General features: G+C 37.9%; 1 protein-coding gene across 1 annotated transcript in view; it reads right to left on the reverse strand.

Annotated features, from left to right (window-relative positions):
- eml3 (EMAP like 3) overlaps window positions 1–16,699 on the reverse strand; it is a 96,556-nt gene extending 79,857 nt beyond the window's left edge. Inside the window, exon 1 of the mRNA XM_062994072.1 lies at window positions 16,381–16,699. Within this exon, the coding sequence (XP_062850142.1) occupies window positions 16,381–16,405 (25 nt within the window). The 5' untranslated portion in view covers window positions 16,406–16,699. The remainder of the gene's footprint in view (window positions 1–16,380) is intronic.
- Between the last annotated feature and the right edge of the window lie 376 nt (window positions 16,700–17,075).

Below are 17,075 nucleotides of genomic sequence, written 5' to 3' on the forward strand. Positions count from 1 at the left end.
GTTTTTTTTTTCTTTTTTTCCCTTCGAAGGTTCTTGCCTTCTTCTTCTTGTTGTTCTTACCTCCCTAAAATGAGTTTTTGCAACTTGGGATGTCTGCTTTGTAGTGTTAAACTTTATATTCGTTGTGGAACTACTTTTTGGCGGAAGGTATTGTCAATATTGAAGCATATTTAATATAAAATTCATGGCTTCTTTGATTTATTTTCTTTCTTTATTTTGTAAAAACTGTTGTATAAAAGCAATAGAACACTTGAGGTCATGTGTTATCGCGAATAACATCACGACCTTCGGCTCGTGCCTGCGACCAAATCACAGCCGTGATGTACACACGACCTCAAGTGTTCTATTGCTTAAGCATCTTTCATACACAGTGGCAATTCAAAGTGCTTTACATAAGGAAAAATTAAAAGCATTTAAACATTCCTGAGATCTAGAACCTCAGAAAGACTTCTTGCAAACATTTAGTTACAATTAAGAGAACATAAAATTAAAACAAGAGAGATAAAAAATTAAGAACATGAAAAACTAAAAGAAAATATAGTCAAATGAGGGCCACACAGACTTTCAGTAAATATCAATAAATGAGGGCCACACAGACCCTTAACACACAGGAGAACACACAAGATATCTTCTATTATAGGTTTTATAAAGACAATAGTAGAAGTTGTGTTCTGACAGCAGTCACATTAAAATGAAGTGAGCAAGTGCTTCTAGTATTTAAACAAACAGAACTGGTAATCAGCTATGCTAAGCTCACAATGCTAATGTTAATGTTAGCTATCTAGATAAACTTAAAAAAGACTAATTTATTTATATCCATAGGCTTAAGGATATGTGCAGTGTCCCAAATTACATAGGAGTATGTTGTCCAAAGGAGTATGCCTAATTAGTACTGTAGTATTTTGCAGCAAATGTGGATTAATGGAGAATTTAACAAAGAATGACCTTATGCAGCCCAAAAAACCCTGTGGAGCACCACTTGTTTTGCAGTTGTAAATTAATAAACTAATTGTACTGACATATATGTTTGGGGTGTTTACTTTGGCTCATACCATATATGAGGGATCTTCAAAAAGTTTCCGCACTTTTATATTTTGGTTGGAAACGGTAAGGGTGGGAGGAGTAGTAATCGGTCGTGTCCGAGAGACTGAGAGAGAGTTTATAGTCCGGATTTAGCGCCATCTGATTTCCACCTTTTTGGACACTCAAAGAAGCTTTAAGGGGAAGAAGATTTTCATGTGATGATCATGTGAAAGCTGTGGTGCATCAGTGGCTACATGCTCAACCAAAATAATTTTTTGTCTATGGCATTAGAAAGTTGGTACGGCGCTGGGTAAAATGCAACAGAAGGTGACTATGTAGAAAAGTGATGTAATTTGTTTTTTAAATTCCTAATAAATAGAGTTTAAAAACTTTTGAAGAACCCTCGTATTTGCTGAACTGTTAGTGATTCTTTTAATCCACAGTATATTTAGAGGCCAGATCTGCCATCGTCTCTTAACTACATAGCGATCTCAAACATAAAAGTCATTACAGTCATAATTGCACATTTGTCTCCGTCAGTCCGCCCACCCTTAAAGGTTCTATTTCCTGTCAGCCTCCAGATGCTGCATGCTGCTGTCCGCCCCTGCACCGTCACTCATCTGCTTTTGCGTAGCCCAGACGTTCGTACATATTCTTACCCTTCAAACTGAGAACACATCAGGGACTCTCTTAAACCAGCACAATAACTTTCTCCTTTTCTCCCGGCACAGTCAGAGTGTAATGAGCTCACCACCTGTTAGTGCGCTTCAGTTATTTTCTTTTCACCACTTTCATAAATTAGCAGGCGTGAAGTGGATTTTTCAACACGCTACGATTAATACACTATAAATTACAGCTCAGTATTTGTGATTACTTCCTAACAGCCCAAGAATTATCTCTGTAAACGTGATCCGAGTGAGGATGTGAGGCTACACGGTATCTATGAGGAAAATTATTGGAATTTTAAATTGGGAATACGTGCTGGAAAGGGTTAACATACAATAATTGATTAAATTCAAAAAAAAATTCAAAAGGAGTAAAAGGGTGTAAACAACAGATGTTAGCACAGAAAAAAGTCTTCTAGATATCACTTTTCTCATTCTGAGTAGATCAGTTCACTTCAATATTAGTCATTAGTAGAAATGTCAAAAGAACTTTAACTTGGAAGTCAAGTACTAATGCCAAAGTTGAGAAAAGGCATGAAGCGTTTATGGTATCAGTTTTATGAACTGGATTCCAGTAGTGCTGGGCGGTATGGCGGTACATTCTGTATACCGGCTTTGATTCCTTGTACAGTATGGATAGCATAGTTAATACAACAGCTGTAAGCTTAAATAGGACGCAAATCATAAAATATTACTTGCTGCTAAAGGCGCTATAGAGCGCTATGCAAATTAGGCACAGCTCACTAGTTAGCCAGGTAGCGTTAGCATAACAGTGTTAACAGATGAGAGAGGCTTCCTCGAAATGGTGGGAAAAAAATTAACAAAAACAGAAAACAGATGGAGGATGAAAAGAGGGAGGCCGAAGATGCATCGGAAGAACCTGCTCCGACACAGACCAAAACACTATATACTGTAAGGTTTGTCGAGCCACGGCTGTTGCAAAAAAGCAAACGGTGGAACAACATTACTAACGGAGTATTATAAAACGGATAGTTCCGGTCCTAAAATCTGATTGGCTGAGCCGCGTTCGAAGCCGTTGTAAAATCCCCGATAAACGCACACCTAGGACCACCTCACATCATTCCATATTAATACGCCACTGAATAGAAAAAATTAATGTTATTTTCGCCCTCATGTTGCCTAGCAACACTGTTAATCGAACTATTTTGCGTCGCGGAAGAATGCTTTATTGTAAGTTTATACACAATAAATACATTTATGAATTAAACATTGTTGTATTTATTATATTTTATGTTGACCGCCGTTTTATTAAAGCAATAAGCCACTCGAGACCGTGCATTACTGTTAAGATTTTAGCACGGGGAAAGAAGTTTTAGGCACTCCGCTTCGCGTCGTGCCAAAAACGTCATCCCCGTGCTAAAAGTAATGCAGTAATGCACGGCCTCTCGAGGCTTATTGCTTTAATAATCCACAATTGCGATGACATGATTCCTTTATCAACCGGTGAGAAATAACCTTTCAGAGCAATGATTAAAACACTGGATTTGAGGGATGTCTTGATGTTGCAAAAATACTTTAGGTCAGCTGCTAAACCAACGTTATACCAACGACACCGAAGCAAACTGGAAGCGGAGGAATATAAAGTCCACTTCTTTTTCCACTACAGACCTGTGTTCAAGTTGTACAATGGAGTCATACCTCAGTATAACTGCACTTCATCAGTGGTGACTGGGAGATTGCAAATGTCATTTAATTTGTTAAAGGGAGAGCTGAAGGTAATTGTATAATACCTAAATATCAAATAAACAATAAAAATTGTATGTATTGTTTCACGTGTACTGATTCCATCATATATTGTGTCATTTTGTTGGGCCAAGCAAACCATATAGCCTTCATATAAAATGTTTTTAAAATATATTTAAAATGTTTATATTTTTATCTATATTTTATATTCACTCAAAACCGTCATTATTATACATTTAAAAAATGTTATAGTCTATGTACAGTACACAAAAAATAAAACATACCGTGATTTACCGTGAAACCGTCAGAATCTTAGAAAATACTGTGATACAAATTTTTGGTCATACCACCCAGCCCTAGATTCCTGTCTAAATCCTGTCTAAATGAAAGCAAGTCAAGAAAAAATCTACTATGTAGTTTGTTTTTTTAAGTCTCTGAGCGATACTGTTAAATCCATAAAGCTCCATCCAAAATCCACAAGGCAGGACAGAAGTAGTGACTGAACCTAAAACTGCTGTTACAAAAACACTTCAGCTTCCTGCTGCGCTAAAAACAACTATAGATTTTTTCGGTCAATGATACTCAGTAGTCCAAAACGCAACCCTAGCAGTTCTCCGGTGGTGGGAGTAAATCATAGCGACAATAAAGATCAACTGAACCCATTTTCAGAAAAGTTGGGACATTTTGCAAATTGCAATGAAAGCTGAATCTGTGGTTTCTTTATTCCTTTGAATCTTTATTTAACTGACGAATGTTTTTTACTGGGCAACTTTATCGTAATTTGTAATTACAATTAAATCTTGAATTTGATGCCTTTAACAGACTAAAAAGGTAGAGCCATTTTACCACTGTGTTTTACACTTTTTCATCATTTTGGAATTGAACTGAACAGTCTGGGGTCACCATTGTCTGATTCTCCTTTTCATCACGCACCACACCTTTTCGACAGAAGCCAAATCTGGACTGCAGGCAGGCCAGTCAAGTACACGCACAGTGTCTGAGAAGCCTTGTTGTAGCACATTCAGAATAAGGCCTGAGGTTGTCTTGCTAAAATAACCATGGACATCCCAGGAAAATGTCAAATTGATGAAATAATGTGTCTCTGTAAAATGAGTCAGATCTATCTGCACCAATGGCACTTCCACACATATGCAAGTTGTATGCATTGCAGCACCCCCATGGTGGCTTTTTTACCTTTTTCTGATAACAGTATGGATGGTCCTTTCCCTCCTTGGATAACGGATAATTGATGCCCATTTTTCCTAAACACAAGCTGCAATGTAGACTCAATATACATAGACCACAACATACGAACCGTGCTGTCTTCTAGCTAATCTAAGATGAGCTTGGTTTCAAAGAACCTGGGGACATTTCTGCATAAAACAGATCTGTAGTATGTATGGTTTTCACTTCGTGTAAAACAGTTTCAGGTTGCATTTCTCAATGCAGTGGTAGACTCTGTCATTTGATGATGGCCCATGTGCCTATATTTATCACAGCAGCATGACAGTTTCACATGCAATGACAGTAGGGGCTTAAAGGGCTTTGATGGCTTGAAGGTCACACACACCCAATAATGATTTCCTGCCTTGCCTTACAAGGACTGAGATTTCTCTGTATTTCCTGAATAATTTCACAATATTATGAACAGTAGATGGTGAAAGATTATCTGCAATTATTTGCAATCGTGTATTAAAAAATATTCTTTTTATTGACAATTTCGGCACAATGTGGTGAGCCACGACCCATGACTGCTGGTAAGTCTTTGGCTGATTCTCCGTTTACACCTAATCATAACCCTCACCTGTTACCAATTCACTTGCTTATTATGGAATGTTTCAAGACAGTATAACCTGAATATTCTATAAACCTTTCACTCTCACTCATTATTAAATTGCTTAGTTGGTCAGCAAAAACAGTGGAAAATCATTTCTTTGTACGTTTGTCAGTTAAGTAAGAGTTCAAGAAGGTGCAGGCATGTGTTACTTCTTTTACTTTTGATATATCCAAGGCAACTTGTGTGAATATAAAAATATATAGACTTAAAAAAGTGAGTAAGTCATCATAAATTCAATAGACATTTTTATCACTGGGTTAGTGCAAACTGTGTATCACAGATTACACACCAATTACCAATATCAATACTACCAATTTTGTACAGAGTAGAAAAGTACACTCCACATATTGTTAATTGGGTTGCAGTAAGGTCTGTGTGTTGCCCATTTTAAAAGCTAAATTCTAGCCAAAACCAAAAGGTTAAGCTAATTTAACCTGTCTAATTATTCTGTACACGGTCTGTAATGCATTGCTTCCAGTTACAGCAAAACAGCCCCAGAGCATAATACTACCACCCCATGTGTCACAGTAAGTACAGTGCTGTTGGGTGCTGTTTATTTTTATTTATTTATTTATTTTATAAATGGGTTTTTTTTACCCCTTTTTCTCCCACTTTAGCGCATCCAACTTGTTGTTCATGTAGCCGCTCAGCCTCAGCCGGCAAGGCAGAGCCGAGATTCGATATGATGTATTCGAGATCCCAGCTCTGGTGAACAGTGTGTGTTTACCGCTGCGCCACCTTAGCGGCGTTGTTGGGTTTTAATGTTTTACCTATTCTTCTGGCTAGATGTGTTCCAGACATGTTACAGAAAACAATGGTTGAAAAAAAGCTGGTAAAAAAGTGCTGCACAAAAATATGGGCCCTGAAAAACTGGGTTCAATGGCCTAGCTGTGTCAGTGTGGATTTGCTTCAGGTCATTCATGCAGAAGATTTTCTTCCACCTCCCAAAAACACACATGAGGTGGGCTTGCCACTATGAATTATCCCTAGAAAAAGTGAGTCAATTACTTCAATTATGCAAAGCAGAATTTTAAACACAGTGAGTGCAGTAGCAGAGGAATGCTTGCAAACTGCCAGGCACCATGAAGCAGTCCATATTCTCACGATATGAGTTTTAATATGAGGCCAATTCAGTTTGCATTCATTCAAGACAGCAAAACCAAAATTCCAGTGCAAAAAGAATTATTTACTTTCTATCTAACAAACCAAAGCTTGCAAAACATCTGACAAACAGATGTTAGTAAAATTCCCTGTTTAAAAGTCTGTCTGCTAATGTTTCCTCTCTCCTGAATCAATCACTGACTGTCATGTCTGAAACCACAAACAATTCAGTACAGAGTGCACTATTCTGGAGGTTCTTCATTTTGTGAGCGGTCAATCTGTCCAAATGTGCATCGTGCCATTTAACCTTTTTTTTAATCATCATAGAATCCCGTTTTATATAAATACAACATAGATCTATCACAGACTCTCGGGATTATGATTACACAAAATATTACACCCTGCAATCAGTAAACAACAGAAAATTAGGACACATCAAAAGACTCCACTCACACTGCTGCGTATGTCAAGTTTTCCTGTCAAAACCAACAGTGCTCACATATTTATATGCAATTATAGGCCAAAAGTATATGGACACCCGACCACAAGCTTTTTGGAAATGGTATTCTACCATGGCCATAATTATGCAGCCCAATGGTGTTCACTAGGGTAACTAGATGGAAAAGGAAGGAGGCCTTTTCCAAACTGTTGGCACTAAGTTGAAAGCATGTGGTTCAATTTATATTGGATTGGATGTGGCTAAAACACCTGAACTTATTTATTAATGAGGGATGACAACATACTTTTGGCTAATTGCGTATTTCTCATCCCATTGATTAGCATTATCCAAGATTTTCAGAATTGTCAAGGAAATTAAAAGTAAGACAAACATTAAAAATGATTCCATGATTGAGCCAATCAAGCCTCTACATCACTAAGACGCGGAAAAATTATTATGTAAACAAACAAGCTGCTCCAGCAGGTAAAGGCACCGAGCTGAATGGATAGAGTAGCTTTACGTAGACTTAATCTGGAAAGCAAACGCTTTATATGTTCATTTGTGGATTCATTTTATTTATTAGTGGTAGGTGGTGCAAGGACAGGTATAACGGATCTGTGCCATTAGTTTAAATACCTAGGTGTATATAAGCAATCTACTCTAATTCTACAGGAGGCTAAGAGACTTCTGGTAACAGTTTCTAAAACTTACACTGTAAAATTAAGATTCCTAATGAAACATATTTTTATGCATTGAAGATTACCTTCAAGATTTCTCTTGAATTTCTGCAATTATCAAAAACACTCCATTATATCATTTCCTGTTTGATTCAAATGACTTTATGATTTGCTTATGTAACTTGGATGGAAAATATTATAATCATTCGAAAAGTTCAAGGTTTAAAAATAAATAATTTGTATATTCTTCAAATGACTATTGGGAGTTTCGAAATAAGCTTACAATGTAGTGTTTGAGCATAGTGTGTCCTGTATTGCCCTAATGAAATATACAACCCAAAATCAGAAAAAGTTGGGACAATGGAAATAATGGAAAATACAAATAAAATAAAAATACAGCGTTCCTTACATTTACATTAGACATTCAGACCTGCAAAACATTCCAAAAAAAAGTTGGGACAGCGGCAATTTAGGGCTAGTAATGAGGTGAAAAAAGTAAATAATGATGTGATTCCAAACAGGTGATGTCAACAGGTGATTGTAATCATGGTTTGGTACAAAAGCAGCATCCAGGAAAGGCTGAGTCTTTGATGAGCAAAGATGATCAGAGAATCTCCAATTTGTCAACAAATGCGTAAGAAAATTATTGAAACAATGTACCTCAAAGAAAGACTGGAAGGGATTTGCATATTTCTCCCTCTACAGTGTATAATATCATTAAACGGTTCAAAAAATTAGGAGGAATTTCAGATGAATCAGCATTTCAGGTCTTTATATGTGGACAGATGTCCATGAGTTGGACGTCCCACTTAAATACTCAAGACGTCAATAAGGCCATAACAGACCCTGCAATTCTTGAGTGTGTCTGTGGGAAATATTTTGCACAGTCAGACAGAAGAGCATTTGTGAGATCAAGCACTGGTGCTGGACGAAAAGGCCTGGCTCCAATTCAGTCCATAATGGGGTTGATGTTAAGCTCTAACTTCCCCCAGCAGGCCACTGGAGCTGCTCCAAACCAAGATCATTACACCAAGTTGTGCAAAGTCATGCTAAAACAGGAAAAGGCTTTTTTTTCCCCAAAATGTTGCCACAATGTCTAAAATGCTTTTTAAAAAAGAGCCACCAATGTAGTCATAAGCTTGTGTTACTTAATGGTTTCTTTTTATGTTTCGTGTGTTTCTGTGGAAGCTAGAATGGCTGTGTTTTTTAGATATATACTACCTTGAGCATGGTGCGAACAAAAGAATGCAGATCATATCAGGGCTCCAGCAGAAACTAGCTTTGTCGCTGTAATCTCATAAACTCTGTGTAATTGGATGAGAGAAATTTTAAGGTATTTGACTAGATTGAATTCACTATGCTGTTCCATCCAGTTGACATTTTAATCCAAGTGTTACAATAAAATCTCAATCACAGTTGTGATCAGTGTTATCACAGGCTCATCACATGCTCATTACAGCAATCTCACCATAGCAATCTGATCTCAGAATAAACACAAAAAAACATGAGCCTGTTTGTCATGGTTTCTTTTTCACAGATACTACAGGGTCACATGTCCAGACTTCCCTTACTATGGTGGTAGCACAAACAGCCTACTAGCCAGGCCTCAGAAATTTTACATAAACAGTCCGTACACCTTGGCAAACACCTAGCAATACATTAGCATTTGTGAAGCATGCTTGTGTGCTTGCACACACACAATCACCTTTCTGAGCAAAAGTGTTCAAACTCCAATCAAACACATACTTGAACACACAATATCACATTTCTCACCAAATGTGTTTAACTCCCACATACTCTACCACCGCTGAGCTGCAATCACACTCACATTTTCCTCAGGAAACATTTCTACAAACTTATTGTAATAGGTCTACTTGTTAAGATTTAGGGCTAACGTGATTGGTCGACCTAGTTGATGACATCGACGCAATGCATCGTTTTTAAAACTATGTTTATAAATGATCCTTTTAATTTCTACAATGTTTCCATTCATATACGCGTTCATATGATTTCCCTCAGCACTACTTGCTCCGTGCATGACTTAAGTCGTATTTGGTCGAGTCACTGGTTGGCGGCATTAAGCGCAGTCTTTAAAAATGTCAGAGGCCGATTGTAGAGGGCTTTCAAAGAAAAGCTAAAAGTTTTCCGAGACCCAAATCATGAAAAGTTTGGGAATACTTAAAACTGGCACAAAACAAAAAGGTGGTTTGTATACTGTGCAAAGTTTTGATGGTACCACAGCAGCACTAGCCCAATGTTGCATGTCTATATTGTTTCACGTTTCTTAATCGCGAGATCTTGGAATACCGTATTCCTTAGCGAGTTTAGTTAGGGCGCATGAGACGCAGCAAAACTTTTACTTCTATATTGTTTCATTAAGCTTCTTAATCGCAGAGATCTTGGAATACCGTATTCCTTAGCGAGTTTAGTTAGGGCGCATGAGACGCAGCAAAACTTTTACTTCTATATTGTTTCATTAAGCTTCTTAATCGCAGAGATCTTGGAATACCGTATTCCTTAGCGAGTTTAGTTAGGGCGCATGAGACACGGCAAAACTTTTACTTCTATATTGCTTCATTAAGCTTCTTAATCGCAGAGATCTTGGAATACTGTATTTCTTAGCAAGTTCAGTTAGACCGCCGTGCACTTTGCTGCATTGGGCTTGCAATTTTTGTGGTTGCCATGGCGCTGAAAGCGCAAAAAGCTTCTCATGTGAAACACCACTTTGTTTACATCGCTTAGAATGTGAAGTAATTTTTGAGTGAATGTGTAGGTTAGAATCTGGGCTCATTTTGTCGTTACTGTATGCTGGACTTAATGAGACGTGCCTACATCTAACTATTCAAAGTGCTAAGTTTAAGCACTTTGCTTTGTGTACAGAATGCCATAAACACATGATGCACTTTAATATGAAACACTTGAGAATTTGATAATATGGACATAAACCCTGTTTACATTTAGTTTTGTGCCATGTTATTATGCTATACAGTTTGTTGTTAAAATAAAAGAAGCTTAAATGAGATTCCTAATTAAATTTTCTGGAGGAAAATTAATCGTTTATTTAATCATTTAGATTAATCGACTAATCGATTAAGTGACAATCACTAAAAGTGTTGTAGTTGGATAGTTTAAGCAGACTAATGATCCAATACATAGAATTTTATATAAAATTATGCTATGACCAAACATTCATGCTAGTCCACTGACCTAACACAGAAAATTGTTTCAGAGACTAAGCTAACAGGCAAAAGACATTTTAATTATGGTTCTCACACAACTTTACCACAAGAACCAACAGCTAACAGTAAATTCAATCACATCGACAAACACTAAGGCTAAGTTCACACTACACGACTTTCAAGTGGTTAAAAAATAATAATTGGGCGTAACTAAATATTTTCGCAGTGAAAATGTGGGTATTATGGTTTAGAATGAACGATACGGTTACAAATACTGTAAAGCTGTGTATGCTAATGTATTCTGATAGAAACTATATTTTGCTGCAGCCAAGCTTGATGACATTTATACAACTCTTCCACTGGTTTTCCCCTCGTTCTGTATTATGCATTCTCATTGACTGTAGCTCAACACCACACTCACTGCTAGCCATAACCCGATCGCAACACTTTTCACACTATGAGATTTGGAGTCCCCAACAGGTGCAGATAATTAGCATGCTAGATATTTGCTGGAGGCGCATCTGTCAGCGACCTCCAAAACCTGTTAGCGAGCGGAAAATCAGTGCTGAAATCATGCAGAGTAAACTAGACATTAATGGAACCATTAGTACTGTGACAAATTACTATAACTGTTTTATAGTAGACACAAACTTCACAAAGTTTACATTTCATCACAAACATTAATCACTTTTGAGAAATATTTATTTTATTTCATCAACAACCACTTTATCCTGGTCAGGGTCACAGCAGATTTGGTTCCACCAGGAAACCCCAGGTTCCACAGAGCTTCGGCCATTCCCCTTCCCACTTTCCACCACAACCGACTCAAACCCTAATCTCACAAACAATGTTATTTACATTAAAAGGAAAGAAAATACTCTAATTTGAGTCTTCAGTCCTCACTTAGTACCCCAAGGAAACCCACAATTTAGCCACAATATTGACTACTGCTACATTTTTACTTGCAAAGTGATGAAAAATGGAAAAGCCCAGAAGTCCAATTTGACCCTCACAAGTCAGTGGTTTCACTTGTGTACAGCAGCTTTTCATTTTTTAGTCTCATTCACCTCAACACAACAACAAAAACAAATGCAAGTGGCTATAAAAATTCCTTTAAAAATCCTTCCTATAGAAACACCTTCAGGAGTCCTATTGACCTAATATTACATGGGTGCTGGAACTTGGCAATATGTGCTGTACTGTTATTGTAAATGCTACTGTGTCAGGTGCATTAAAATAATATATGTCTGTGGTTTTTAGATACTATTTTTAGATACTATTTACATATACTGGCCTCTTTATGAGGCAGACGTAACTCATTTGTAAAGTGCAGATGTCTAAAGTACAGAATTATTTTCTTTTTTAATGCTGTTGGCTTTAAATGTTTAATTAAGTTTAATTTAATTGAGCTCTTTAAAATCTCAACAACACTGATGCAACCTAATTTACTCATACCAGTGCAACAACTAGCACATTATTACTATGTAAGTGTGAAAGCAGTCAATGGGGGTTTCTTTTTATTACTGTTTGGTAGAAAGATAGGATGACAAGTGCAACCAATGGGTTAAAGTCAGTTACTGTGATCCACAAAGTGCATCTATATAGTTGGTATAGCTCATAACATGGCCAAGGAATGTACATACAAGGCGGGTAAACTTTATAAAGTGGCCGGTGAGTAAATTTAAAGGGAATGTATGCACTGGAAATATTCACACAATGTACTTCTTTGTACAAGCCAATGATGGCAATGTAACTTAAAATCCAATTTTTTAGGATTTCAAGAAGTTCAAATAAGATTAGTTGACCCTGCCTAATGAGTTGCGCTGTTGCCTTACAGTAAGAAGGTCCTAAATCCGATCCCAAGGTGGAGCGGCCCGGGTCCTTTCTGTGTGGAGTTTGAATGTTCTCCCCATGTCTGCCCCAGTTTCCTCCCACAGTCCACAGACATACAGTCAGGTTAACTGGAGATACTAAAATTCCCCCTAAGTACGAGTGTGTGTGAACTGGCGACCTGTCCAGGATCTTTTGGACCCACCATGACCCTTAATAGAACAAAGCGGTGGTAAAACAGACAATGAATGAGTAAATGAACACCACTAATATTTTTGAAAAATTATCTTAGCAGCACCAAGCACAATATAAAGAAAGCAAGGCCAGAATTGAAAGTCACAAAACAACTGACAATGCATTCAGCCCTGCAGTCTACCCATGTTGATCTCTATTCTTTCCATTACTAAATACGTAACTACTATGTTATTACTAGAATAGGTTTTGGGGTAAAAAAAAAAAAAAAAAAAAAGGTTTAAATTAATAATCTGTATTTGGCATCATTAACTGATGCAAACTATCCATTAAAAAAATGAATAATAAAAAAATTACCCAATTAACGCAATAAATGTGGAGCCCTACAAATTAAACATTGAAAAACATTTTAGAAAAGTATTTGAATATGTTGCCACTTAAATGGCGCAGCGGTAAAACATGCCAGCCCACCAGTGCTGACACTCGAGAGTTCAAATCTCAGCTCTGCTATCTGCTAGCCGGGCACCTACACTGACAATAATCGACTTGTCCTGGGACGGGAGGGCCAAAGGATTCCTCATAACAGCTGCATTTACAGCCTCTACTGGCTGGTCAATGGCGCCTGCATGCAGATAGGTGCATGACTCTCCGTTCACAACACGGATGAGCTTGCCTCGGACAGTTGAAACTAAGCTACTACATGTGTCATTCAATAGTGAAGGTCTACAGCAGTAGAGGTGAAATATAATCAGGAAATTGGATACGACTAAATTTGCAGAGGCAGGAAAAGTAGTAAAATACTATATTTTAGTCGTATTGCCCATCCTTTTACAGAAGTCGGCCGTGTTTTAAAACAGTCCAGTCCTGGTCATGTGAAAATCTTATTGGCAGGCTATTTGGGAAAAGGAAAACCTGGAACGCATTAACACATAATAAGAGGTACACAGCAGAGGTTCATAATTGCCAGTAAACGTTTGCCAATAGACTTTCCTCTGCGTGATGTTTACAGCTCCTCAAAGCCATCCAACTCCTGAGATTTACAGGGCTGTAAACACAATACAAATTTCAACAGTGAGGTGCCATGCAATGGTGTAAATTTGCTCTACATACTGCATATACCCATATCTTACAGCAAATAGGGTAATGAGTTTCTTAACAGAGGTACCTGTACAATAATCTGGCTGCATCTCAAATGTTCTTACATTTACTCTCTCAATAATCCCCAGTAAATGACCATTACTCACATAAACCACTAAACCATTTCACACATAATTCTGTAAATGAATTAGCACTAAACTACTTTAGGTTGTGAGTTGCGCACAAAGAAGCAGCTCAGTGGTTAGGGTATTGAACTAGTAATCAAAACCAATGAGCAGGTTGTTGGTTCAAAACCAACCACCACCAAGTTGCTAATTTTGGAACCCTGAGCAAGGTCCTTAGCCCTCAATTGCATTGTATTCAGTACGAGTCACTTTTGATCTAAGCGTCTACTAAATGCCTTAAATGTCAAATGTCAATTATCATTAAGCACATTAGGTGCCACACAGCAAAAGGATCCTGGGGATTGGGCTCTACCCTCAATTGCAATCCCTTTCTGTAAAGAGTTTGTCATGTGTTTCCCTAAAATATGAAACTTAATGTGCATGTGAGTGTCCAAGGAGTTCTCCAGTTTTCCCCAACACCTCCGAATAACATGCAAAAGGTGTATTGGCTGCACTACATTGTTCCAAATGCTCTGTGATACTGGCACTCTGTCCAGTGTGTATTCACGCCCTGCACTTAGTGTTTACAGGTGGCACCTGATCCACCATGACCACCAGGGCCAGTGATAGCTCAGTGGTTAAGGTACTAGACTAGTAAACAGAAGGTTGCCGGTTCAAGCCCCGCCACCACCAAGTTGCCACTGTTGGGTCCCTGATTATTGTTTAGGGCTTAATGCTGAATGTGAAGGAATAAGATTATCTTACCATAAAGGCCCTTGTTAAAGAGCAGCTGTACATTTATTAAAGTTCAGTAACACAGCTGGATGGTTATTGACTCATTTGTCAACTATAAACCTCTACCCCATACACATTGCCATGGTGTCACCAACGACAACCCCCCCCCCCCCTCCTTCCCTGAACCAGGCGTCCTCTTTTTTAAAAACTAAATATTAAAAAAAAATATATGGTCACCCTAGGTCTTATATGTCAAACTCAAGGCCTGCGGGCCAAATCCGGCCTGTCACATCATTTTATGTGGCCCGCAAGAGCTTAAAAGACGTCGGATTGTCTTAAAATACACTGTAAAATCCTACATAAACTGCATCTCCCACAATGCATGCCGATTTTGTTACCCGCAAAGTGACCACATCCCGCCACTAGATGGCAGTGTTTCCACATCAGCGTTTAACTGAGGCGGTTTTCCAACGAGTGATGCTAAGAAATATTTACAAATAATCCCAAAATGTACAAGAAGAGAAAATTGAAGCAGAAGGAAGAGAATTATGTCTGTTGTGTTATGAGGCCGCGTCTGTGGTAAAGGAGAACAATATAAATGTAGATATATGTTATAAATATACAGAATAAATTTGCCATTTTGACACCAAACATAGAATTTAGCCTCCAAGAAAAGCAACAAATTGTCCAAGAATGAAAAGGCAGAGAGTTATCACAGCAGGATACGTTACAATCAGCCCTTTGGGGGCCACCATAATGCAGATGTGGCCCTCGGTGAAAATGAGTTTGACACCCCTGCCCTAGGTTATAGTAAGTAGTACAAGTGATTAGGTAACTACTACAACATTGGTTATATGAAAATGTATGTTTCTTTAATTTTGTTAATTTTTTACTTTTAATTCTTTATTACTGTACCCATACTGTAGGTATTACATTAAATTTTTACAATGTTTTACACTATATATTTTACTGTACCCATAATGTAGAACTTAATACAGTTGTAGCCACTGGGTAATTGCTACAACTTTTTAGACGCTCCCTTAGCATTTCAACGCAGATGAACCCACATTTACGAAATAGCGTTAAATAAAAATGAACAGAAAAACTTTTGAAACATATTTGATTGTAGTTTGTTCCTTGTTTACTACAGAATCAGGTCGTGCAGTTTTATTCATTTTTGGATGTTTATTAGCCGAGAACGAGACGAAAGAAACTCGAATGTCAGGCGAATTAATGTCCGATATAAAACTTGACCGCGGTTGCAGTGGGAATGGAGCATCTGTACTGCTAAACTGTCCTTGGTGTATTTTCTTTTCCAGGTGGTGCTGGAGCCACTGTGACTCTGACCAGGATGTATATTAGTTGGCTGATAGCTTAGTTAAGTTTTCATGTGGATGACATAACCAATGTAACTTCCACTTCCACACTAATGTCTAACGCCATGATTACAGCTTAGTGCTGAATATCTGTTGCACCAGTATGACCAGTATGACCAATAATACGTTCTTTACTTTATCTAGTGAAACTTTGCTTTACTCGCTTTAAAATGAAAAGACAACTGTGAGGTTGTGGTTTAACTACATGCAAGTAAGGGTTAATAACAGTGAAACTACAGCATGGAGATTTGCGTGTCATTTTACAGTTTAAATTTACGGTCCATCCGATTTTACATTGACTTTCCAACTTTACAGATTTGAGGTTATTTCCTCCTTTACAAGACCTCGTATTTTTCTCAGTTGGCCGTGTTAAAGAGAAAGCGTGTGAGTAAAGTAAAGCGGTGCGGGTCTGACACTCACCCAGGCTGTTTGTTGATCCATCCATGTTTGTATCCTGCACTGTTTACATTGCTTTAAAACGGTGCATTATGTGATGAGCAGATTCCGTCCGTGTCATAGTTTCAGAAATGAAAACAAAAACTCAGATCTGCAGAAACACTCCGTGATGACGATATAAAGAGATGGAAAAACAAACAAACACACAAACAGATTAGAGTGTGAAAGCGAATCCAGTCCGAAAGCACCCTTGCAGGAAATGAAGTGATCGGCAGAGGCAAGTGCACGATGAACTTGGTGTGGAGGAATTTCATGTAGGAATACACAACAAAATGTCGCGATCTTTCATCCAAACAACTGATCTATGTTAAACACTACCTTTAACCAAATTCACACTAAAGGAGTGCCACAGTGATGCAATACAGTACAGAAAAAAACTGGCGCGACAACCGCAACTGAACTTTTATTCCGATGCGCTATCTAGTGGCCATAAGGCGAACCTGCCCGTTCAAGTTATTAACCAGTCATACTCAGTAAACGCTTTGTCCTGATCAGGGTCGCGAGAGTTCAGGAACATTTATTTATTTATTAGGATTTTAACGTCATGTTTTACACTTTGTTTACATTCATGACAGGACAGGTAGTTTGTTTGTTTGTTTGTTTATTAGGATTTTGACGTCATGTTTTACACTTTGTTTACATTCATGACAGGACAGGTA

Source organism: Trichomycterus rosablanca, chromosome 4 (genome assembly GCF_030014385.1).
Source record: "Trichomycterus rosablanca isolate fTriRos1 chromosome 4, fTriRos1.hap1, whole genome shotgun sequence".
NCBI lineage: Eukaryota > Metazoa > Chordata > Actinopteri > Siluriformes > Trichomycteridae > Trichomycterus > Trichomycterus rosablanca.